The sequence below is a fragment of the Paramormyrops kingsleyae genome, chromosome 5, assembly GCF_048594095.1.
Source record: "Paramormyrops kingsleyae isolate MSU_618 chromosome 5, PKINGS_0.4, whole genome shotgun sequence".
NCBI classification, from domain to species: Eukaryota; Metazoa; Chordata; class Actinopteri; order Osteoglossiformes; family Mormyridae; genus Paramormyrops; species Paramormyrops kingsleyae.
The window spans coordinates 33,438,120-33,462,738 of NC_132801.1; the positions used below are offsets into that span (position 1 = coordinate 33,438,120).

The 24,619-nt window shown below is 51.1% G+C and overlaps 1 protein-coding gene across 8 annotated transcripts in view; it reads left to right on the top strand.

Moving 5' to 3' along the window:
• Positions 1-14,950, top strand: part of ankfn1b (ankyrin repeat and fibronectin type III domain containing 1b) — a 200,455-nt gene extending 185,505 nt beyond the window's left edge. For all 8 annotated transcript variants that reach the window (XM_072712607.1, XM_023819213.2, XM_023819212.2 and 5 more), the window contains 13 exons: positions 2,210-2,300; positions 4,142-4,249; positions 5,679-5,778; positions 6,457-6,589; positions 6,934-7,053; positions 7,135-7,350; positions 9,440-9,606; positions 9,752-9,902; positions 10,236-10,404; positions 10,638-10,804; positions 11,718-11,928; positions 12,032-12,639; positions 13,397-14,950. In XM_072712607.1, coding sequence (XP_072568708.1) covers positions 2,210-2,300; positions 4,142-4,249; positions 5,679-5,778; positions 6,457-6,589; positions 6,934-7,053; positions 7,135-7,350; positions 9,440-9,606; positions 9,752-9,902; positions 10,236-10,404; positions 10,638-10,804; positions 11,718-11,928; positions 12,032-12,639; positions 13,397-13,684 — 2,529 coding nt within the window. In that variant the 3' untranslated portion in view covers positions 13,685-14,950. The remainder of the gene's footprint in view (positions 1-2,209; positions 2,301-4,141; positions 4,250-5,678; positions 5,779-6,456; positions 6,590-6,933; positions 7,054-7,134; positions 7,351-9,439; positions 9,607-9,751; positions 9,903-10,235; positions 10,405-10,637; positions 10,805-11,717; positions 11,929-12,031; positions 12,640-13,396) is intronic.
• The last annotated feature ends 9,669 nt before the right edge of the window (positions 14,951-24,619 follow it).

The window sequence follows — 24,619 nt, forward strand, 5'->3', positions numbered from 1 at the left end:
ATTGTATTGCAGTCTGTGCCGTCTGGCACTGGCATGGCACTGATGCGAAACCAGAGAGGGGATGCAATTAAGTTAAATGCTCCTGTTTACTGTTGAGAAAGTGAACAAAAACAATATTTGGGTTTTCAGCATCTGTTAGAAGTGACTTATAAAACAGCTCAGACGACACTGAGGTCATATGGAAGATGCCGACACATTACACATTTATTAAATACCCACAGACATCATTTTATCATAATACTTTTGTAACAAATTAAATGCTGTTTTGTGGTCCTTAATTATGACTACAGAATAGATTATAATTGTTACAAATGTATTTGAGTTATTTCATTTGCTCTGAGAAAGTAGTATCTGTTTTAATTTATTTTTTAGGAGATTTTTTTCCCCAAATGATGTACAATTGAAAAAGCTGGGAAAAGCAGCAATTTGTGCAGGTGAAGGGCCCAGTTTGTGCAGGTGAAGGGCCCAGTTTGTGCAGGTGAAGGGCCCAGTTTGTGCAGGTGAAGGGCCCTGTTCAGAAGAAGTCCGGCAGCCATCTGACAGGCACAACGTCTTAACCCCTCTGAGCCACACCACACCCATAAAGACGTGTTTTCGCCTGGCATCCTCGTGACACGCCATGTAAGATGTAAAAAGCTTGAAATAATATATATGTAACTGCAGCGGCATGAGATTACATCAGGTCCAGGGAGCAGCCGTGTGGTCCCAATGTGACCCTATCCAGGATAGTAAATGGATGGATGGATGGATACGCAAATTGATGGATATGAAGTTGCAGTTAATTCTGTGTAAATGTCTTTTGGGGGCAGTAACTATATATATTTTGATCTTGTAAAGTCAAATTTCAGAGGTCAGATTCATTAGCTGAGCCCCTCCACAGAGACCTACCAGGGCAGACCTTCATTCTGCTTGGCGGTATTTCTCGCCTAGATCTTGCCCTTTAGCTGACGCTGTGACCGAGCCCAGTATCAGCAGGGCTGATGTCATAGCAGTTCACATTTGAATCTCCTTTGCAAGCTCCTTTCCTCGTTGCTGAGGCAGAGGTTAGCAACAGCCTGTAAACTCAGAAGGGAAAGTCCAGACTTCTGCTCTTCCTATTGGTTTGGTAGCAGGGAGATTTCCCTCCATGACATATTGTAACAGTGCTTGAGAAAGACGTCAGTTTAACCACTTAACCTACTCATCAATCCTAAAAAAGTATGCCATAAAATCTGCCGTGCACATTGGGGGATGAACAAGGTTCTGACTTTCTGTGTGCAGGTCGATGCAGATTATTGCAAAGATTTCAGAAATCAGGCCAGGGCAATGCAGTGTGGAATTGCAGGTCTAGGACGTCTCCTTAAATGTGACTCATAATCAAACATGAGCCAACAGCACTGAGGTGCTTCTGCTCTCCCCTTTCAGTGAGCATCCAGTCTTTCTCTTCCCATGGCCCCGGCTCCCCCCTCCCGACCCTTACCCCCTCCCCCCTAACCCCCCCAAGCCCTCACACTGTGTCCTGGAGTTCCTCGCACACAGCCTGTTCTGAAAAATTATTCCCCAATAAATCAAGTCCCCAGCTCCCCTACCTGCGAATATCAAACCCCACACCAGCTCTGTGCCTAATTGATGTCTGTAGACAAGCGTCTCCATCCCAGTGGGTCCCCCACATCAACGTCGGGGCCCCCGACACCAGGAAGGGTCAGGCGGTGGTCACGACCCCCCCACCCCCCGTGTAACATTGATTTATCAGGCTGAGAAAGTAGATAGTTCTGTACTTAAACAGCGAGACCTCATGCCTCCCCTCCTCCTTTCAAACACACAGTGGCCTCCCATCCCTACACACCCCCTCTGCTCTCCAGCCCCCCCCTGCGTCTGCTCAGGTTACACGGCCTCTTCCTCTGAGGCTGATAGCCTGTGCCGATGCCGGCCGACAGGGCGACTCAGGCTGTGCCCAGTTTCTGCTCTGCTCCTCCATGGCTCCTCCAGCTTTCATAAAGACGTCAGCCCACGTTCGTGCGCTGATCCGTGCTTCGTTCATGGTGACACGTCTGACAGCGTCTCCCGCAGAGGTCCCCGGACCAAAGCCTTTAGCACGCATGCGACCCCAGGAGAATCTTGTAGGCTGATTTCATTCACAGGAGACTGATGGGTGACATCGGAGCGCCACCCTCTGCCTCGACGTTTGAGTATCCCGAGGTAACGATGTGTTCTGGGTTTGTCATTGCAGGGGAATCCCTACTACGTCCAGGTGTCTGCGTACAACATGAAAGGATGGGGTCCAGCCCAGATGTCCGTCCCCGCCTGCGCAGTCCCGTCCAGTAAGCGCACCACCCTCACCCTGCCTGGGGGGTCCTGCCTCAGCATGTCACGTCACCGCCAGTGATAATGTCGGGGGTGACTCTGACATTCAGGCAGCCGGAGCTTACGTCTGCATTTAGGGCGGCTCGGTGTCTTAGCGGGCAGCTCTGAGATTCACTGGGGGGGCCAGGTTCTTATTTTTAGACAGTGTAGGGTTCGGAACTCACTGTTGGGGACCTCGCTGGCTCCTCTGGGTCGCGCAAGCAACTCGGCCCGATGACGGTGCAGGGCTGTGGTCCAGGGGAATCCGAGGCAGGCCTGTCACGGCGTAAGACGAGCGCACCGCTGACACGCCCCCTCGGCCAGTCGGTCTCACCTTCGGCCCACGGAGGCAGACAGAGAGCCGCGCCAGCCCCTGCAGCGTTAAAAATACACGTGGGCACGGAGCCCCGGGCTTCATGCGAATGCCTGCCTCCTCTACATCAACAAACAGGATGGGAGTGTGGCCCCCGGGGGCCGGCGGGGAATGCCAGCAGGGCTCGGTCAGGCCACGCCGCCGCGTAGGCTCTCTTGCGGCCTGGGACAGAGGACCCCCCCCCCCCCCCCCCCGGCTCACTATGTCGCTTCAGTGTTTACCGGGCCCGGGCAGAGTGGGTGCCTGCAGCAGTCCTGCTGGGTCGAGCCTGCGCTCCCTGGAAAGGTGACAGGTGGGCAGAGTTTCAGCGCTGGTGGCGCCTCTGAGGGCCGGGGCACGGACGTCACGGGCTGTAACCGTAGCTACAAACTGGAGGAGCCTGGAATGAGGTCAGCAATCTCATGGCGCTAAGTCGTCCATCAGCAGCTGAGGTGTTGATTGGACGGGAAGGTCCCCCTCCTCCACCGTCATTGTGGTGGTCCAGCAATTGCGCAACAATGGAAATAGTGAGCGGTGACCCAGCCTTGCGTCTCACTCCCGTGTGAGGAAGGTCATGCACTCCTGGATCTTCGAGGAGATCGACAGTCTAAAAAAAAAAAAAAACAACCTGTGCACTGTGGAGAGGGGAGTAGCAGTGAATGTCACGCACGTGACGGTCGGCGTGATGCATTACAGGGGTGACGTCAGAAGCACAGCCTGAAAGGTCATCGACCCTGTGAGTGTCCAATGGAAGGTGAAGGATAACAGCACTTTGGGATCATGTTGTAAAATGTTACCCTGGAGTGCACTGAGCAGTGGTATGTGTCTGTGTATGTGTCTGTGCGTCTGTTTCTGGGGAGGGGGTCTTTTTTCCATACGCTAATTTCAATTTCTATGTTTGTGCTTTCCTTTTCTGCTACTGCTGGAAACATTTCCATGTCTGTGAGCTTGTAGTAGAGAGAAACAGTGAAGTCTTTCTGGCCGCCAGCAAACACATTAAAGAGCCTGGTTGTCCCGTCAGTACAGGAGCCTTTGGAGGAACAGGGGTGCAGCTTTCATAAACTCCCCCAGGGCTCAACATCCAAGATGGCTCATATCCATGTGTCACCTTCCCTGGGCTTGGTGCTCAGTTCTGGGCTCTAATACTGGTCCCCATGCAGCTCCTCCACCAAGTAACCAAGCCAGCGCTGTCGAAGGATGAAGGAATCGAAGGATTATTGCTGGATGCTGTGCTGTTGACTTTCTGTTAATTCCCAGGCGTGTATCAAGATACATCCTCACAGGTTAATGACGCTGGGTAAAGTTGTGGTTGAAGTGTAACCGTGTAACCAGCTAGTTAAAATCCCATGAGGGGAATCGTTAACGCAAAGAACCCTAGTGACTTCCATCCACTTTCATGACCATCCATCTCACGAGCGTCCGTGCAAGAGTCTTCTTGTGTCTTAGACAGTGCCCATATTCCATCAGGCTGGCGAGAGGTCGACGGACGTGCACCACGCCAGAGAGGTCAGAAGGAGGCGCTGGACCAGCTGCTGGGCCAGATAAAGGAAGCCCACAGACACTGTGTTTGCCACGGTGAGATAAACACCCACCCGCCTGCTCCGTGTCCTTGGCAGCCATCACATGACAACAAATCCCATTGTAGTCTGGAGTTTCCCTAGACATGTTAAAATAGCAGGCGGTTTTATTTTTGCCAGATTTTTCTGGAGACGTATTTCATAGCTATCGTGCAGCTAATCAGCTGGTGGTCAGATCCGTGGCTCTGCACGCTTAGCCTGGGTCTTTCTGCGACTGGACCAGCACCCCAGGGATTTTCAGACATGACAGTGTAGAGCCTGAAGTCCATGACAGAGAAACAGAGTTAGTGGTGAAAAATGGATTTTTTTTTCTCTCTCCCTCGACAAGATGGAGAAATGGGATTTTGTCGCTATTGTCGTTTTGAACGGACGGCCTGGCGTTTTGGGAGCGTGCTGACAGAGCGGCAGTGTCACTGGGCCCAGGAGCGGATAATGGCCCCCTTTCAGGCGGCCGCGGAGTCCGCGAGCACAGCTCCGATTCACAAACGGTAGCCGGGACCCTCTGCTCAGGGTCATGTTTGTTGTTCTTGTAGAAACGGAGCATTTAGTTTCAGAGGTATAAATTGACACTGACTGGAGGGGCGGCTCCCTTACAAACTCCGGCACTCCTGTCTGCCTCTCCGTGGGCCCAGCGCCCCCCCCCCCTCTCTCAAAACACTATTAATTAAAGTGTGAAAGGGGCCTTCATCAACACTGTGACCCCAGCAGTGGACCTACCTGTCTGTCTTACTCAGCGTCGAGGGGGGGTGGCGGGGGAGGGGGGGTGCTGCCCGGCTAAACGAGCTCAGCCTTTTCTTGTTATTTTAGTGTCCCGTGAAAAGAAAATTAGTTCATTCCCTTAAACGTAGGATTTATTGATTCAAGTGCCGCAGATCGGGGAGCCCAGACAAGATCCCTTCCTGGCTTTGGGGACAGGAGGTCTATAATGAATTGCCTGGCACATTATCCCCCCTCCCAAAGTAAATAAATCCCCCTGTAGGAGGCAGCTGACCTCCCGGGGTCAGGGGGTGATTTCAGCATCGTTATGCCCTGACACCTACGGCCTTAGAGTGTCAAATGTCCCTCCACCCTGGTGACTGTCTCCTGGTGAAGGGGACTAAGGGAACTAAGATACGGAGGTGGACAGAAGGGAGAGCGCAGGCTCCCGTTGGGCCTCTTCTGCGGAGCAGAATGTGAACGTGGCCCATTTCTGCTGGCTCCAGGCCGGGGGGGCATTTCTCTCAGCCCCCCATGTACAAATGGCCAGTGTGCATGTGCACGTGTTTTTCTCTGTGCTCCGGATGAATGAAGCCATTTGTCTCAGGACCCCTGTGTTAGTTGTGTCATACTGGCAGGTATATTACTTGTCTGTTTTTTTTGGGGGGTGGGGGGAGGGGGGTTAATCTTCATTTGTATTATAACCCCTTTCGGGTCTCTTCTGACCTCAGAGCAGTGCAAGGCCCCCCCACAGGTGAGGAAGCACTCCGTCTCCAAGAGCTTACGACACCTTTTTCAGCCCACAAGCAAATTTGTGAAGAACCTGAAGCGGTAAGCGCATCCCTTCATCCTTCGTCCCTCCTACCTTGGCACACAGTTTCTTTGCCGTATCGCTTTAAGATGATGTCATAATCACCTTATGACATCATAATCACCAAACGTCCATTGACTTTCCTGAAGAACCGGGGTCTAACTGAGTGGTGGCTCTTGCTGATCAGCTCAACCTGATTGCAGGCCTATAGCTGACACCCCCCGCACCCCCCCCAACCCCTCGCTAAATCAGCCGTGCAGCCTCGTGGTTGTGGTTTTCCGTATCACCTTTTATAGTTCGACCACAGGGCGTTTTACTGGGCATACTTTGAAATGTGATTAGGATCACTGAGTGCAAGGCAAACAGGAGAGCCCCTGAACTCAAAATAAGTCCTCTAGCTCCGCCTTCACATCACTGAACACTGTGAACGCCAGAGTGTGCAGTGTCACTGTTTACGTCCCAAATTCTTGTTTCATTTGGCTTCTTTCTTCATCCCTTGAGTTTACTGTGATTCACTAATATTGCTTATTCTGCACCTTCATCTCTCTTCATTTTTACAGAAAACTCTCCAGTAGCTCGATAGCTCTTCTGAGAATAAAGCCTGTCTTAGTTTTCCCTCTTCTGTGTGTATATTATTCCTTAACGCTTGAGCATGTATCACATTACGAATACTAATGAGTCTGCTGTCTGTCTCTCAGAGGGCTGTACTTGGCCGTAGTGTTCTACAAAGATGACAGCATCGTGGTCACTGCTGAGGACCAGATCCCCATTGTGGAGGTTGAAGATTCCTACTCTAGTTTGCTGGTGCAGGACTTCCTGTGGTTCACCAAGGTGAGCCATTTCTAAACCCTCGTATTGCGTCTAAGACCTTAAATACAGGATTAATGCATGCATTTATTCACTGATCATCCAACAATTTTCGTCCATCTTAGGTTTTGCTGGAGGAGTCTAGCACAACGAGCAGGCTCATTTAGAGGGCACTAGATTTAATCCAGCTTTCTACGGTAGTTGTTACTCAAGCTGGTAGTTGATTGGGGTGGTTTGTGGTTCAATGGGTTAAACCTCAGTGTGAACCAGCATCATTTCGTTTCCTTTTACTAGATGACACACCCAGAATAATAATAATAATACTAATACTGAGGTACTGTGTGTTTGTGCATCCTGCTGCCCCCCAGCTGCCCTCCTTGTGGGAGGAGATCCCCTGGCTGCAGCAGTGTCTCAGCCCATCCCAGTCCTCCTGCTCCTGTGCTCTGCAGACTCGCCTCAAGATGCTGCAGACGGTATCCCAGCTTCAGGTAACACCATGAATCCACCACCGTCTGAGGCTCCGTCCCGGAGTCCTTCCCTGCCACTCATCTCCGCTGCGCCTTCCTCAGGGCATGCTGGGCACACAGGACCTCGGCCAGGTATACTTCGAGCCCATCAAGGACAAGCATGGCAATGCTCTGCTGGTGACCCTGCGGGACCTGAGCTCGGGGCCCAGTCTGGACGGCATGCGCTGGACTCAGCTCTGCAGGCTCCAGCTACAGCGTAAATCCATCTCGTCCCCTGAAGAGCCTACAGCCCTGGACATGCTGCTCATCACGCTGCATGTGGGTCTCCCCTCCCACTGCTCTGCTGCCCCTCACCACGCTTCTGTAGGAAGGTTCTGTGTATAGGTGGCCCTTGCACAGGGTACTCTTCTGGGACCCCTCTGTTTGAGGAACATGCTCCCCACAGCCTACAGCATGCCGCTCACCAGCCATAGCTATTGTCCCCGGCTCCTGATCCATGAGGGCTGCTATTTTCTAAGCGGTATGGTTTTTGAGTCCTCTGACACCCGCTTGGCTGCCACAGTAGGGACATGGCCTCCATGGACACAAGCCAGTGCATTATACAGTAACTGAGGCCGCGGTGTGCAAAATCCCTCTGTCAGCTAAAGGGGGATCTTGCAGGGGAAATGAGCGTTCATTAGCAATGAGCTTCGGGGGGGGGGGGGGGAGCCGGAGAATGCGAGGCGCCTGCGAGCTCCGTGCCGTGACTGTACATTGTGTTCCTCTGTGGCTCCCCGCAACACGGCCGAAAAAAATTTGCCGGCTTCTTGCAAATTTCATGCATTAAAATTAAGTTTCGGAGAGCGACCCACTGGATTTAGGTTTCTGTTTAAAATTCGATTGCAAAAACAATGTGGATTGAACTAGTAATGAGTCACCTTCAAGGACGTCGCTGAAATATTTACACACAGCGCTGTCCCCGAGTTACATTAGGAAGCTGCCGTCTGTCTCGCTTTTCTCTCACTGGAAGAGCACGGCACTGGTGTATTTTTGCACCCTTTCAGTACATTTTATTTAATTTTAGAGCAATCTCTTTATATATGAAGAACGGAGGTGTGTTGTAGTATCTGAAGCATTTTTACGCTTCACACTGTTTTCAAAGCTGTGTCCGGTTTCCAGATTCTCAGATATGTTTCGGGCAGTGAGATCCATTCACAGCTACTTACACAGCACAGGGTTACTGTGGGCCAGGAGCTTATCCCAGGAAACACTTGACACGGGACACCCAGGACGGAATGTCACACACCCTAATTCACCAAACAAATCTTTCTGGAGCATGGGAGGAAAGAAGAATCCAGAAGAAACCCAGACAAACACCGGGAGACCCTCCAAACTCCACACACACCAAGCCGGGACGCAAAGCCCCAAACCCGGAGGCATGAGCAGATGTTACTGCACCACTGCACCACTGCCTCACCCTCCTCAGTGATATATAATCCTACACCATGAGCAGACGTCACTGCACACTGCACACTGCACCACTGCCTCACCCTCCTCGGTGATATATAATCCTACACCATGAGCAGACGTTACTGCACACTGCACACTGCACCACTGCCCCACCCTCCTCGGTGATATATAATCCTACAGCATATTACTTGACATATATAGCTGACTGGGCTTGAAATGTATAGTTGAATTTAAGCTGTATTGTATTTCTTGTGTTTGGATCATAAAGTGAATGTAATTCTGTTTTTGATCTGTGTAGCTTTTCCGGAATATCATAATTGATTATATTCCTTGTACTCTAAGTAATTTCATAATGCGCATGAAACTCAGGAAAAAGCTTCTCAGTATTTACATAATTACATTCATTTATTTAACCAGCGGTCTTATCCTGAAGGAGTTACGTGACTCACATTGCAAAATGAAAACAACTCCAAAGTTTTTTTTTATTAAAGTTTTGATTCCGAGTCCTTGTAGACGAACGGAAAGGCAGACATTACTTCTATGCAGCACAGTCACTCCTTTAATGTTATACTAATAAGAGGTGGTCATTTTGCATTATGAAGTCAGAAAGACTAAACATTTAATATAAATATTACAGCTAAGGTACTCTGGTTTAGTCTGGTCTGGTCACTTTTTATGTTACTGCCAAAAAGAATGAAAGGTCCAGGAAGGAGATTTATTGTGTTTAGTCTTTAACCTATTATGCAATGCCTAGGTATTGTTCTATATATGTATTTTTGGCATTTATTTACTTTAAACATGTCAGAATATCATATTGACAAATACGGTGTGCGGTAAGTATTCAGTAATTACCTTCTTCCTGGGCTGCATTCAGAGCCTTCTGCCAGTTCATTACCCTTGTCCCCTCCTTCCTCTTGGTGAGGAGAGGATCTGATTGGCTTGGCTCTGGGGTCCACAGGAAAAGCTGGCCTATCACAGGAGGAGCAGGAAGCTGCTGTCGCCCGGCCTCTACCTGGGCTACCTGAAGCTCTGCAGCACGGTGGACCAGATCCGGGTGCTAGTGCCTCAGAAGCTGCCCAACGTGCTGAGCCACGTCAAGGTCCGGGACAACAGCAACGTGTCCAGGTAGGACATTAAGGTCTATATCACTTGTGAAATGTTAGTAGGCCTGTTTCAGCCCATAGCCTCCAGAGATCATTTTGTATGTGAAGTTGAGATGTTGTGTTAGATACGTGGATGTACCTGCGAGTGCCGCTTGTGTCTCCCCCAGGGAGGAGTGGCAGTGGTTCCAGGCCCTCAGATGCCTGGAGGAGGCCCTGGAGATGGACCAGGATGTCCAGAGTGGCCCTCATCAGTTTCTTCAGGACCTGCGGAGCGCTTGCAAGGAGCTCATGTCTCACATCAACATCCCAGTCAGCCAGGTGAGAGCCCCGCCCATCCCCGGACAGGACAGCAGCCAGGCAGAGGGCTCAGAACAGACGGCCAGTTGGTGTACATGCATTTCCATCCCACCTTATTTCCCTGGCTGTAATAGCCCAGCTAGGAGTTCATTATCTGCACTTTCCATGCCTGTGCATTTCTGCCAAGCACTGCAATAAAATGTGGTACAAATATCAAAATAATGGCACTAATTAGGCAATTAAGGGAGGAGCTTGATGCCAAAGGTTGACTAAATGGTCTCCATATCATTATGTTATATGGTCCAAATGAGAATGCAAATGCCAGCTCATATTGCTCCTTGCCCTCTTTCCAAGGCATCGGAGTTCCGAATCTACAGCCAGGAGGTGCTTGAGGTCGGCGAGAAGGTCTCCTTTCTCCTGCTGCTGCCCCCTTCGGATGACGTGTGCACCGCCCCGGGGCAGAACAATCCCTTCTCTCCCCGCTCTGGCTTCCTCACCTTACCACTTCAGATATTTGAGCTGGGTGAGCGCATAACCTCTTTCCTCTAATTCAGCTGCTCACGTTTTCCAAATATAGTTGCGTTCGTGCATTGCATTCATAGCAAAGACTCATGAGGTGCCATTTAAGCAGGACATATCATGTCTCAAATGCTAGAATCTCGCAGCTAGTGACCTCATTTCCTGTTGGTGTTGGTTCCGCCTCTTTGGATCTTTCCCGACTCGCCTTGACCATACGGACGCCGTTTCCCGTCTCAGTCCACTTCGACACCTACCGGCAGAGCTTCATTGGGCAGTACTGCCGGGTGTCGGCGCTGCTGGAGCTCGAGTCACTGATGTCCCAGCAGACCCTGAGGGAGGCCTTCTCCGAATCAGAGCTGCTGGAAGCCAAGCAGAAGCAGCAACAGGTCCAGGAGCACATCCAGGTGAGGCGGGGGGTGGGTGTGGGTCGTTTCTACAGCTGCTGAAAACACGCCCCAACTTACCAACCAGAGGGGGGGTTCAGACTCAGGGTCTAAACTGTCTACTGACTGTCAGGCCGTCATGTTCATCTGATCCCATTTGTAGAGCATAACATGTAGTCCATCCAACTTCCAACCAATCCCATGTAGTGCAGGAGATCCCACAAAGATACAGTATATGCAACTTAAAGATACTAGTTCACCTTATGGCATGTCTCAGGACTGAGTAGGAACCAGAGTACCCAGGGACAGCCCACACACCCAGGGCGATATACACAAGCTCAGTGTTGGGGAAGTTACTCACAGAAGTAAACCATTACAGGCAGGTGGAAAGTTCATGTCCAGAAAGTACAAATCCAGGCCAAGGTTTTTTTTTTTCAGCCAACCAGTTGAGTACGAAGAGTCACAGAGTATTCAGCTGGATGGTTGAAACAAAACCTTGATCTGGATTTGCCCTTTCTGGACCTGAACTTTCCACATCTGTCTGCATTGGTTTACGTTTGTGAGTGATTTACTCAAGGCTGCGTACACCCCATGCACACAGAGTGGATGCAGGATTGAAACCCCCCCAGCCCCAGTGATTTGAGGCGAGACTTAACCTAACTGTGCTCGAGCCCCCTGTGATGCTTACATATATCTACAAAAAATTACATTTTAGCTTTGGGGCACAAAGCGCTGCAGCCAGAATCAAGAGCAGAAACACGCAAAAACCACATTTTTTCCCCCCTTTAATAATGAATATTTAAGTGAAAACTGACATACACGTGGCTCTCTGATGCCTGCGTTTAACACGCTGCCCCCCATAGAGTGAAAGAATGTGAACTTGGCAGTATGGACTGTATATGTGGACATCAGGCATGTATGAACACCCCCACAGCAAATGGAGGAGTTGTGGCGGGAAGCTCGCTGGATCATGGATGCCCTGCAGTACGCCCGCTACAAGCAACCCTCGGGGGGGATATCTCTGGCCTGGATTATTGATTTCTCCCGGGACGTGGTTCCAGAGAAGCCCCGTTCCACGTCGTCCCAGCTGGACTACCTGCCCTCCCCCGTGCCGTCCCCGGAGACTGGCCGCAAGCTTAACTCCGGTGAGACCCTCGGAACGGGCCGGCGTCTGCGAGCCGGCCGATTTGCTGGAATTTGGCCTGGTTTGGTTTCCTGCCCAGAAGCAGCAGCTTTTGTGTCCCGCAGAACTCCACGGGCTGTCGGATGAGGAGGGCTCCTCGGAGGTCTTCCTGACGACGGACAGCGACTACGACTCGAGTCGCGCCCAGAGCCCCCGCGAGCTCGACCTGCTGCCCTCCTCGCCGTGCTCCTCGGCCGCCGAGCCACGGCCTTTCCAGCACGAGAGCTTCGGCAGGGGGGCCCTGAGGGGGTCCACGCCAGATGTGCTGCAGGCCTCGGAGCCCGGGCCGGCGGAGCACGTGGAGCGGCGACATGCGGCCGAGCTCTTCGACAGTGACTTCATCCTTCCCAGCCGGCAGATTGAGCTGCTGCGTATCACCGAAAAGAGGCAGGCCTTCTGTGTGCGTACCAGCAGCCTGGAGTTCCCCCCGGTGTCCTCCACCTCCCCTCCCTCCACGTCCCCCCAGCACCGACGGCACCAGCACTCCTCCATGGACCGCTGCTGTCCCCCTGAGTGTCGCCCCCTGCTGGCCCCGGCCCGCACGCTGTCAGAGGACAGCGGCTCCCAGAGGACCTCGGCACCTTCGGCAGGCCTCTGCAGGAAGCCGTGTCACATCACCCTGCGTGTGTATCCGCAGTACCGCACGGGGCTGCCCTCAGAAACCAGCGTCAAGGTCCGTGTCCATAAACCTATAGAACATTTATCAATATTGCTTAATTTTTGCAGAAAATTGAGATGAGACCGCCAGTGACCTAAAGTCAGGCTTCCTCATCGCATGTCACAACACTGGGAACCAAAACGCACTCAGTTCCCAAAAGTCCACAGAAATTTCCTCAAAAACAGACTGAGTCCTGTAAATTTGCTTTTTAATTACTTGTGACTTAGACTTTATTGATCCTTTTGGAGGGGAAATTCAAATAATAGTTACAGAAAGAAAAGAGGTATAAAAAAATGAATGAAACAATCTAAATATTAACAGTTTAGAGCAGATATGTACCATTACTTTCAGTGTAGTAACTACTGATATTAATGAATGTTTGGAATGCATTTAGCAAATTGTGTTACCAAATTCTTATAAAATGCATTTCCTTTAGAGCCAGGGCGCCCAGTCACGCTGCTGGTGGCCCACGGGCTTTGCAGTTCAGTTCTGGGTTATTTTAGGGTGATTATGGGGTTTTTATCTTGATCCAGGGCTCTGGGCTGATAAAGACGCCTCCCTGATTTATACCTGCCTGGCAGCTACGGTTTCTCTCTGTCCAGACGATGCAGCCTGGATCCTCTGGAGCCCAGTCAGCCCTGTTACTCAGCCTGTCAGAAAGTTACCTCTGGTGTCAGTGAGGGCTGCTGTTTCCCATTTACTGCATCATCGAGGCCAGAGACTCTCTCGGTTGTTAAAAAGCGCCCCCCCCCCCCTCCCCTGCCGCCCACAGCTCCGCGTGACCCCCCGCACCTCGGCCGGGGAGATGGTACGCCTGGTGGTGCAGGAGATGAACGAGGTGTCGCGCCGGCTGCTGGGCTCCCCAGAGCGCTGCGTCTACCGCGACGAGCAGGTGGAGCACTTCGGCCTGGTGCTGCTGCTGGAGGACAGAGAGAAGTGGCTGCAGGATGACTTCCGGCCCCTGGAGCTGCAGAACCCCTGGCTACGCGGCAAGCTGTGCGTGCGCGTCAAGGAGTACTCGCCGCTGGCGCTGCAGTGCAGCCGCGCCACCACAGTGTGAGAGGGGGCGCCGGCGAGCAGCAGGCTCGTACCACTTTGCCCTGGCCAGAGGGGGGTCCTCTCTGTGTGTTTAGCCATTTCCATGCACACTGCACAGACAGAGTGACTGTATATCTGTCCTTTTGTACATGCTGCTGTGAAATGAATCCACCCCCCCCTCCCAAGGATATACTTGTGAAGATTGTGAAGACCCTTTTAATTTCACCAAATGGAAAAAAATGTCACTTTTTATATAAGACCCTGGAAAGGGAATGTGACAATGTGTGACAATGTGTGATAATGTGACAGCAGCCTCCATATGAAGTTAGGAGAGTGGTATTCCTTCTGTTCTGCTAGAGACAATTCTTAAATCATTTCAAGAAGTGTTGGCAAGTGGAGATCTGTTGGTGCGAGCTCCAAAACCTTCCCAGCATGCCACTGGGGCCAGTGTTGTTGTAGTAAACATGCTGGTCGGCAGCTTGCCCTCAGAGAGGGGTGACGGAACCATCCGAGCCTCCCCTGCCAGGAAGGTGTCAGGCACGTCCCTCACTCACGCGTGAGGTAGAGAGGGGCCATGATGGAGGGCAAGACTGCAGGAAGAACTGAAAGGGGAACCAGTGTTCTTCTAAAAGATGTTCTCTTCTGCGTCAGAGCAGCTTGTGAACATTGAGAAGTCTTTAGACATTGACGGTGTCGTACGGTGCTGTGTTTGCAGCCCAGAGCTGCCCAGTGTTTTGTGTTTCACTCACCAGTGGTGTTCCAGTGGCACCAGTATCAGACGTACTTCATAGTTCCCGTTGTTCCCTCCCCCCACCGGAATGGGATGGCCTGGACTGGAAGATCACCTCTGAGTTGTTGTACTGTTTTGTTTTTTTTAAATTCCAGAAGACTTGTGTTAACTTGTGTTGGTTTGGTAGGAGTTATCGCACAAACTACTGATGTTTATTTGTAATAGATGAGTCTTGGTTTCTCTGGCATATTGTTTTTATTATTATAATAGCAGGATTTAGTGTCATCTCTTACTTATGCTTGTACACTCACAGTAATTGGAGACATTTGCTGTTTTTCATGGTTAGCATGAAGCTAAGACACAGGCCAAACTTAACATCTTCACATTAACAACTAAGACTTTCAGCCGTTTACTTACAAATACCCTCACAGGCTCAGATGGAACGCTTTGTCTCAGCTAGAGCTTGACTGGTAGGTACACTGGGCAAATCCATGAAGGAGACGTAATGTCATTTTTTAAAAATCTATTTTTATTGAACAATAAATGAATATAACAAAAGGCCGCAGTCACTTTGATGGTTTTTATGGATCGCGACACATCTTACAGAAAGTCTTACATCTTGCACATTCTTATTTTTAGCAGTGTCGGAAACATCCGGAATTCTTGTGTTTCTTTTGACACTTCCTGTGCTGGAGACAGATCCCAGAGTCCTACTGTGACTCGCTTGCAGCCCACGGGGCTCAGTCACCTAACGGCGCTTCGTGTTTCATATATTAATGTGGCTCTGTATCGTCTCCCTGTTTCAGTTACAGAGTGATAAATGTGTGTCTGGCCAGCGTGACTCTTTGCTAGTTGGATTCAGAGGAGGAAGGTTGGAAAAGATTTTCTTGTTTTTAAAAACAAACTACACCCTCCACATAACACTGATGTCATTGGAGGGACCCAATGCTTAAGCTGGCACTTAAGTACTTGCGGTTTGAAGTGTGAATGATAATACTGTCAATATTTGTTGTTGACTATGTAGTGTGGTGCCTCGTAATCAGAAGATTTTTGGTTCAAGTCCCATGGAGGGCCGCTGCAGTCAGGGAGGTGCTTAGCCTGAACAATCTGAAATATCGAGCCATGTAAGTAAAATATTGAACCATGTAAGAGTAAAAACAACAGAGTGGATGGATTTATGTGTGTTTATACAAAAGGACATGCATCACACGTCGGTCACTCCTCTTGACGGACTGATCGCCTATCTCCTGACCACACACCTGAGCCCGCACTCTGCCCCCTGGTGGAGCATGGTGTGTAGAGGATGCGCGGTTAGCATGACCGTGTCTGCCAAAGCGGTCAACAAATCGATTAAGGGGAGGGAGGACAGAGAAGGATCACTGTAACCGGTCTTGTCGTTTGTGTTGCATTGATCTGTGGGCTGTGGTGCTTTGGGAGAGAATATTCATACAAACAAATCTTACAAACCTGGAATTCTGCTCAATATTTTGATTTGCTGCCATGGTGATAAGCAGAGTGCTAGGGCGAAAGACCGCTGGCGTTATGGAGAACCTCTCCCTGGACTTTTTCTGTTTACCCTGTGGGGCAGAAATCTCTGCATGCCTACCCAGCTGCCAAATACTGCAGCACTAACCTCTCTAAACATGAAGGCAAAACATGCAAATAAACACGCAGACACTGGCCCTTTAAGAAAACTCCTTAACCATTTATCGACAGTAACTTAAGAATCGGCCCGGAATTCTGACACCTCCTAATTTTAAACCGAAAGACTCCAGGAAGAGCCATGCTAATTTTAGGAGCTGGCGCATCTCTGAATGCTTTTAAGAAAACATTCAGAAAAGTTCGTCAATAGTCATGATTCACATAGCGGAACTCACCATAGAGTCAGCATCTTCTCGCGGGACTCGGGAGAAAGCAATCAGATGGATCCATGGGTGGTGGGTGTGGTGTGGGTGAGAGGGGGGTGGCCATGAATTACGAGGGCCGAATTTCTGGTACCCAAATTAAAACCTGCTAGAAAAGAAGATCAGAAATCCACAAGCGGGCAATCATCCGATCCACCTACTCCTGGGAGAGTGGGGACAACCTGAGCCCATTACATTCCGGAGACCTGATCCCGGCCGGAGCTGGGCTCACGTCACCATGGGGGAGTGGGAGCGACTGCCAGCCGACGAGTCCCGGTGCTCAGGTCGCTCCCAGGCAGACTGTAGCCCCTCAGTGCACGGGGGTCTCCCCGGCCCCATCACACCCTTAAAGGTGCACTCATTAGTGCTTTTAATCTCGCGTCTAGATGGGTTTGCTGCCATGTGACTTGCTTATAGTGTCATGGGGGACTTTAGTATCACGCAGTGCTCATAGGAAGCTATGCGTCAATGTAGCCACTGCGATGGCACTCTGTCGGCGGTGAGAAAGGGTCACACTAAAGGGTCACACTAAAGCACCTGCACACTCACACAGAGCACCGGTAGAGTCCCACATGCCCACGGTGATGGCAGGCCGCAAATCTCTGTGGGCAAAGCTGCTGGGCCTGAGGATCCCCGCTGCGGAAATGCGCCGCCAAGGGTCGAGTGTCTTACCGTGCAGCTGAGCAGCCGTGCAGCTGAGCAGCCGTGCAGCTGAGCAGCCGTGCAGCTGAGCAGCCGTGCAGCTGAGCAGCCGTGCAGCTATGCCACACTTCAGCGCCTCGCCTCAGATGAAGATACGTAGGTATCGCTGGCGATGCTTGGATTCATGTCTCAGCCCTCTGCAGGGGGGGGGGGGGGGCAGCCCTAATTATGCCCATGGCCTTTGGGTGTTTGGGTCACTGCCGTAAATGCATTTACGTTCTCTCACCATAACAGTGCGTGGCCTGTATTAATGTTACTTGTATTTGCTGACAGTGAATCAGCCTCTAATTAACCAAAATAAACACACTGGCATTTTTTTCAGTGGTATGGGGGTGGGCAGAACAGGCTTCCTGTTTGGGACACTTGTGCTTCCTGGTGCTTCCGGATCAGCGGTGCCATCCTCACCCTGGCTGATCACCTGTTTTCCCAAACGTTCCGTCTTCACTGTCAATGAGCAGAAACGCCACCCAGCCCATGGCTCACTGCAGCAGTCAGGCCTTCTCCCCAAGGCCTATAAACCTTTAAAGCACCTATAAAACACTTGGAAAGGCCTTTTTGAAGTTTTTATGAAGATCTGTCTTTATTGTTCCCCAGAGATGAGCCCCGCTCCGCTGGCGCCTCTGTGCTCTCTGTAAGTGCCAGTGAATTTGAAGGGGGGGGCAGGGGGGGGGGGGCAAAACGGGAGGGGGAGTGGGTGTTTGTAGAGGTCCCAAAGAGGGATGGGAAGAGAGTGTCTGCAGAAGTGAATGTGCCTTTGTGTTGCTGTGAGTGGGGATGCTTTCTCTCTCTCTCTCTCTCTCTCTCTCTCTCTCTCTCTTTCCTCCTTCACTCTATCCCTTTCACCACCCCCCACTGTCTCTGAGATTACACAGCACAGGCTGCGCCATCTCTACGTTTCTGAAACTGGACAATTTCAGATTCCATTTCTCCCCGAAGAAGCAAGCACGTCCAGGGAAGCCAAGATCCTTCAGTAGCACATCGGGAAAGGGGGGCGTGCACACCCCCCCTGCTACGAGCGCACCCCCTCTGCTACGAGCGCACCCCCTCTGCCTTGTGCACCCCCTCTGCCTTGTGCCCCCCCTCTGCCGTGTGCACCCCCTCTGCCTTGTGCTCCCCCTCTGCCATGTGCCCCCCCTCTGCCTTGTGCCCCCCCTCTGCCATGTGCTCACACCCTCTGCTGCTTGTGCACCCCCTCTGCCTTGTGCCCCCCCTCTGCCATGTGCTCACACCCTCTGCTGCTTGTGCACCCCCTCTGCTGCATGCTCACCCCTTCTACCACTCTCTCACCCCTCTCTACCGCGCGCTCACCCCCCCACTTCCACCGCGTGCACACCCCCTCTGCCGCACATACAGTCTTGCCCATGGCTGCAGGCAATGGGGGAAAATTTTTAACTCCTGCACAAAATTTACACGCACAACCGCACACTTATAAGCGAACCCGAGCCGTATTTTTACAGCGTTTAATAATCGGCGTTCTGTTGATGTGGTGAAAAGCGTTACTAGCCAAACCCACCAATGAATAACGAAATCCACAATGGTCTCTCTCTCAGGAAGATTTGGTGAGGTGATGCAGCCTCAGGTCTGCCCCAGGCTCTCATATAGAAAAAAAAACATGTGCTGTAATGTGAGCTCCCAGTAAAACCAGTGAAACCGGCCAAAGCCAGGTAAGATTATATTGATGGTGCTGCCATATTGACATTCCATTCCTACAGATCACACTGCTTAGACAATATTCTGTACCTGGCAACCCTGAGTGGAGCCCAGCTCTCTGAATCCCCCCTCAGCGTAATAGATTACAGCACCAACCATCCGCCTCAGCATCATTCAGGCCAGCACCTTGCAGACTGACTCAGAGCGTGAGCTACATCAGTATGAGTGAAGGACCAGTACATCAGCAACTATGTACTCATTGTTTTATTGTCTACATTTTATCATGCTTATTTATAACTGTACTTCCTTGATTTGTGGGAGCTTGAACTATTCGTACAATTTACAAATTGTTTGTACAATGATAAAAGACGAATTTGTAATAGAATCATGTTTCTTAAGAGCAATGCACCCGTGGAGAATGAGGGCTGTCTGAAGTATACTTTTTGATGGTGCATTAATTTGGCATTTCATTGCTGCCAATTAAACATTCCAGGGGGATTGTTTCTAGTGCACAGACAACCAAGTTCACTTGAAATTTAAAATTCATTTAGATCTTTGAAATCACATTTAACATATCAATAGTTTGACTGCAAATATATTTTCTGTGATTTTTTTTTTTTTTGCGTCTGTTGATTCTGAAGGTGGGCAGAGGGGGAACTTTATCTAGTTTGAGGACGTCAGTATCTTCATGACTTATTTGATGTAGGAGAATGTGACCGAGGGGTGCGAAGAGAGAGAGCCCTGCCTGCAGGAAGCCCCAGGGCGCACTGAGGACTCTCATGGAGAACCCAAGCGCAGGAGAGATTCGGTGCGTCTGCCGTCCTTAGAGAACTTAATGGAAATGCGACTTCCCACAATCCTCCTGCAATCCATCACTTTGAGCTGACCCAGAAACAAACTCCAAGAGCAGTTATTATGAGGGGGTAGTGGGGGGGTGGGGGGGGGATTGGGATTGAAAACCACAGTCTTGCATGGACAAAGGAGGAAATCTGAAATTTTCTGGCCAGGCGACGCCTGGATAGTGGGAGTTTGGTGAGAGCAGAGCTTGGCGTTCGCGCTGCCGGAGCGGCCGGGACGACTGGATGGGCCACGGTGTGACAGATCCGCTTTACTGCTACCTTCCCTAGTATAATCTCACCCCCCCACACCCCCTCCCAGGCCCCTTTGTTTTGGGGTGATGTCATGGCTTTTGAAAAGAAGGTTCCTTTTAAGTTTTTCTGGAGGGTTTTCACCGGGCGGCGGAGGGTGCTGGAATGAATGGGGGTTCCCCGTGGCTCTAGTCCCATTAGGCACGCTCCAGCCCCCGCATCAAAGCCGCCCCCCTCCCCCCCGAGTTGTTGTTGTTTTTAAAATATGATCGCTCTGATGGATGGAGTGATGATCTGGGAGTCTCCAGTGTGGAGTGGCAGGCTCCAGCATTGTTTCCTGCTGGTGTGATGCTGTGTTCATATCTATAGAAACCAGCAGAGGTAGCGAAGGCATGCTTTCATCTCAGCAACCTGCACACACTGGTAATAAGGGGTCAGATCAGCCCCCGACACACACACACACACACACATACACACACACACGGACACACACAGCATCCTTCCTCTCTTTCTGTCTAACAAGCACACACTCACACGACAAAGTGGCAAATTACCTCAAAAATTTAGCAAACACCAAAACTGTTTCCCCTGTCTGTTTGTAATAACTAACAGAACATTCTGGATCTATACCAAGCTCATGCAATTCAACGTCCTCTCGTCTAATTTTCATCAGTTTTTAAGTGTTTTATTATAGCTTTTGAAGAAAATGCCTGTTCATCTTTTTAAAATTTCATTTTAATTTAGCCTATAATTGTAATCATCAGGTCAGTTTTCGTTTGTTTGTTTGTTTGTTTATTTGTTTGTTCCTCAGAATGCCGCGGAAGCTGCTTGGTTGTTTTAGCGCTTCTCCTAAAGAATCGCACCGAGTGCCTGTGCCCACAGCCCCCCGCCCGTCTGCTCGCTGACAGTGTTTGTTCAGCCCCCAGTGAGACGCAGCGTCTGGCTCACAATCACATTACACAGAATTACAATGTAAAGTGCAAACACTCGCAGAGTCGCGCCACATTCCGGGTCCAGCGAGGCCGCCGCGCGTTTCTATATTTTAATCCTCAAAGAGACACTCTGGGCGGCGTCGACTGCAGACCCAGTGTCGCTGCTCGGGTCCTGTAGCGCTTTCCACGCACGGGGAGTGCGGCTGCCCATCTGCCCGACCTGGCTTCCACAGTGTCTCAGCCCTAACCCCAGCGTGGGACCCAAGGCTCCAGCACACGGCTCCGGGGAGACAAAGAGGCCGAGATCGTCAGACTGCTGTCTCAGGGCAAACGGGGCCTGGAGCCAGGCAGAGGGAGAGGGCCGTTCCCACACACGGGCGGGCCAAGCCGGCTGTCCTCTCAGTACCTGCACGCGAGCGTGGGGGGGGGCTGGGGGCAGGACGCTGTGTGCCTGACACGGGGGCATTAAGCCACGACCCGTACTGGCGACATGGCTTTGGCTTCAACAGACCCCCCCGCTGGTACCAGGCCCCTGACCTCACGGTCATGCTGCTGCATCTCTGCGCAGATCCTTCCACTTCGGGTCTATTTACGTGTTTATGGTGAAACGGGAGGCAGGCCTCACTCTTACTACTGCGTGGTAAGCAAGGCCCATCTGCGATTTTAAATAATTGAGTCACGTGCTGAGTTAAGCGTTTCTTATTCGTTAGTAACACTGCAAAACAGGACAGTGTTTCCATTCCAGTGCTGTGCAGTGCAGCTTCAAATGCTCAGTGGATTAAAGCCTGATTTCTTGTTCAGTTAATTCGACTCCCCCCCCCCCCCCACCCGGGCAACTCGCTGCAGAAAAAGGGGGCCTTTAAGTGACCTGAGGGCAGCCGGTTTTTTTAACCCGGGGGGGGGGGGCGGGGGACAGAAATGCTCCATTCTCGAGCACCGGACGCCAGAGCCGCCCCCCACCGCCGCCGCTGGCCCCCGCCGCCATCCCCGCGGATCGTCTGGCACGCAGAGGTAGACACTGTTATTGCCTCGCGGCTCCAGGGTCCCGCGGCTCTCGATTAGCAAATTAGCGTGAGTCAACAGCTGGTGCTGCCTTCCCTCCCCCCAGACAGACTCCCCAGGCCACCCTGCGTGCTTGCACCCCAGCGAGACATTTCCCAAGCCCTTCCCGTGGTAGCAGGGCACCCCCAGCATGCTGCCCGCCCCCTCCATATGCCTGGGGGTGGGGGGGGGGGGGGGAGTGCACAGCCATGCTCTGTGAGCCTCGAACCCCCCAGGGCGCATGAGATGCCTGTGGAGGTTCTTTAAATTCACAGATCGGCACCAGGATGGGGCTGAGCGTGGCTGTATGTACGCAGATTGGCCTCTTATTTGAAAGATGAAACAGACGGCAGTATGTTAAAAAAATGTATAAATATTAAATGAAAGATCAGAATCCGGCCTTTTGATAGCTAAGACAGTGTGTGCCCCCGCCCCCCCCCCCCACTGTACAGTACTTCATTATCTGATTTTTATTTGGCTGAAGCGTTCAAGCCGCACGATTTGGGTTGGAGAAGGAGTGCCTTCGATTCCACGTCGCGGAGGTCTGTCGCATAAACATCGATGCCTGGTTTTCTTGTTTTTTTTTATCAGAATGGAGGCTGTGGAGTAATTAACAGCACCTTATTGTGGGAGCTGGGAATGGGCTGAGGTCCAAGGATGCCGTCACGCCGGGGGGGGGGACGCCTCCCTGATGGCAGGAATGCAGCCTGTTTTTCTGTTGTGCCAGAAGGTTGGACAAATCCAGCCCCCGTTGCTCAGCTCAAGGAGAGAAAGTCCAAAATGGCCCTTAAAAAACAGCCTGGTTTCCCCCCCCCCACGGCTATCTCTCCCCAGTAGGTGAATTTAGGGGGGGGTCCCAAAACATTCATTTTGCAAACCTGAATCAGAGCAATTCAGCCAGAATTTGATGAGGTCACACCACAGGTTCAATTGCAGATAGTTGGGGAGGCACTGGGAGATACAGAGGGAGAGAGGAGACCTTCGGGCCCGGTTCCGCCCACCTCGAATGCCATCCAGCGCCACTGTGGGTCTGCAGGTGCCTGGAGACTCAGGGCACAGCTTTTGCACTTTGAGGTTATATCTGGAAAATGCCTGTTCCTTAAATACTGTTTATTCTGCGTCTCCCAGTAAGCATCCATTTGGTGAAGCATCTACGAAATGCAGATCATACACAGGATATCCATAAACCAGTCAACTACATGATGGTGCTACTGGTTTTATAGCCGAAAGCAGAAGAAGGTAAACAGTCCAGGTGGAATCTATGAGGATTCTAATACCAATACGTACTACTGTGTATCACTCAGACTAATACAGTGTATACAGCTGTTAACACCTTACAGTGCAGAAATCTGTATAATCTTGGGGGTGTTTGGGAGGGGGGGTATTGCCTCAGTGTAAGCCAATAAGGGCTTCTGATGTCGTCTTGACACACAGCCATAATCCCCAATGCAGAGAGGATCATGGCACTGCAGCCACTGTGTCTGTGTGAACAAGCCCCCCTGCACCACCCCCCCCCCCCCCACACACACACACACACCCAAATCGCTTCCTCGATGGCACGGAGCAGCTGACACTGGCTGAGGAATGCTACAAGTAGCCAGGGACAAGGACCGACAGTTCAAAGGGCCCCGGCATCAAAAATAGATCACGGGAAAAAGGAGAAACTGACCTCAGTAATCCCCGGGCCTGCTGTACTAATCACTGCACATTTAACATAAAAAAGCCCTTCAGCTTTACCTTTAAACACTGGGCTATAGTTATAACAGGTTACATTTTTATCCCTCGGAAGGGATGCGCTTTTGATATTGGAAATATCAGCCTGCATACTCAGCTGGCCGCGGGCTCTGGATCAGTTGGATCAAACAGGCAGCTAAGGCCTGTCGTTTGGACCCAGGGGCCTAAAGAGAAGCTCCGTCTGCTGCCCTCCACAAGGTCGGCGTGTCTGGCACCGCTGGGTACAATGCCGTTTGTCCCTTTTTGCCCCCAATGCAAAGGGGGGCTCTGAACTGCATCCCATGTCTCCAATTCACCATATAAGAGATTAGCGTGTCAGCGTATCCATGGCAACACGGGTCGTCCAGTCTCTGCCAGGTTCCGACCTGCACGGTTACTGTGTGCTGCCTTTAACGGGGTCATGCTCTGCAGGGGGCCTAGCTAGTCATCTTTTCGGACGGAGCCGATGTAGAGAAATATGTTAAAGAGGCTGTGTTTATGTTTGATCAAACTGGATTAGGCACAGAGTGAGGATTAGGCTCCCATTTGATGCAATGGAGGCAGTTTTATTTACACTGGTGATAATAATCGCTTTGTGATTATTCCAATCCGCTGATTATGCCGTCAGAGTGCAGAGCCTTTGTGTTTTGACTCAGTCTCGGCCAAACCTCGTAACAATCAGCTAATGTTACGCACCATTTTAGTCATGCCCAAATGATCCCTGATAATGAATCTCAGATCGTCATAAAATAAACATGATTTCCAATGAAAACGAGAGTGGACTTCGAAGGCGGTTTGAACCGGGGGACTAGGGGTGACGGTACATGTTTTGTTATGTGCGGTGCGGTACGTTCACGTGTCTGAATGAGAGCAAAATGATAGGATGTGCTTCTGTTTGCTTAACAAGACGATGGTTAAATAACAGTGTGTGAGTGTGTACAATGAAAAAAGCATGTGTGCACTGCATCGACTGCCAGTGTCAGACATGAACAGCCTGCAGTGACTCGTCCTGGCAGTACCTCCATCAACGAGTCACAATGCTGCCCCCCCCATTGTCGCCCTCAGTGGCATTTCACGAGCTGGGCGTCCTTTGCGACCGGCCGGCGCCACCAGCTGCTCGGGCACGCGCCCGACGTCCAGCCAATGGGCTGCCTCGCTTGCAGGTCGCTCCGGACAGAAGCCTCCACTAAATAAATC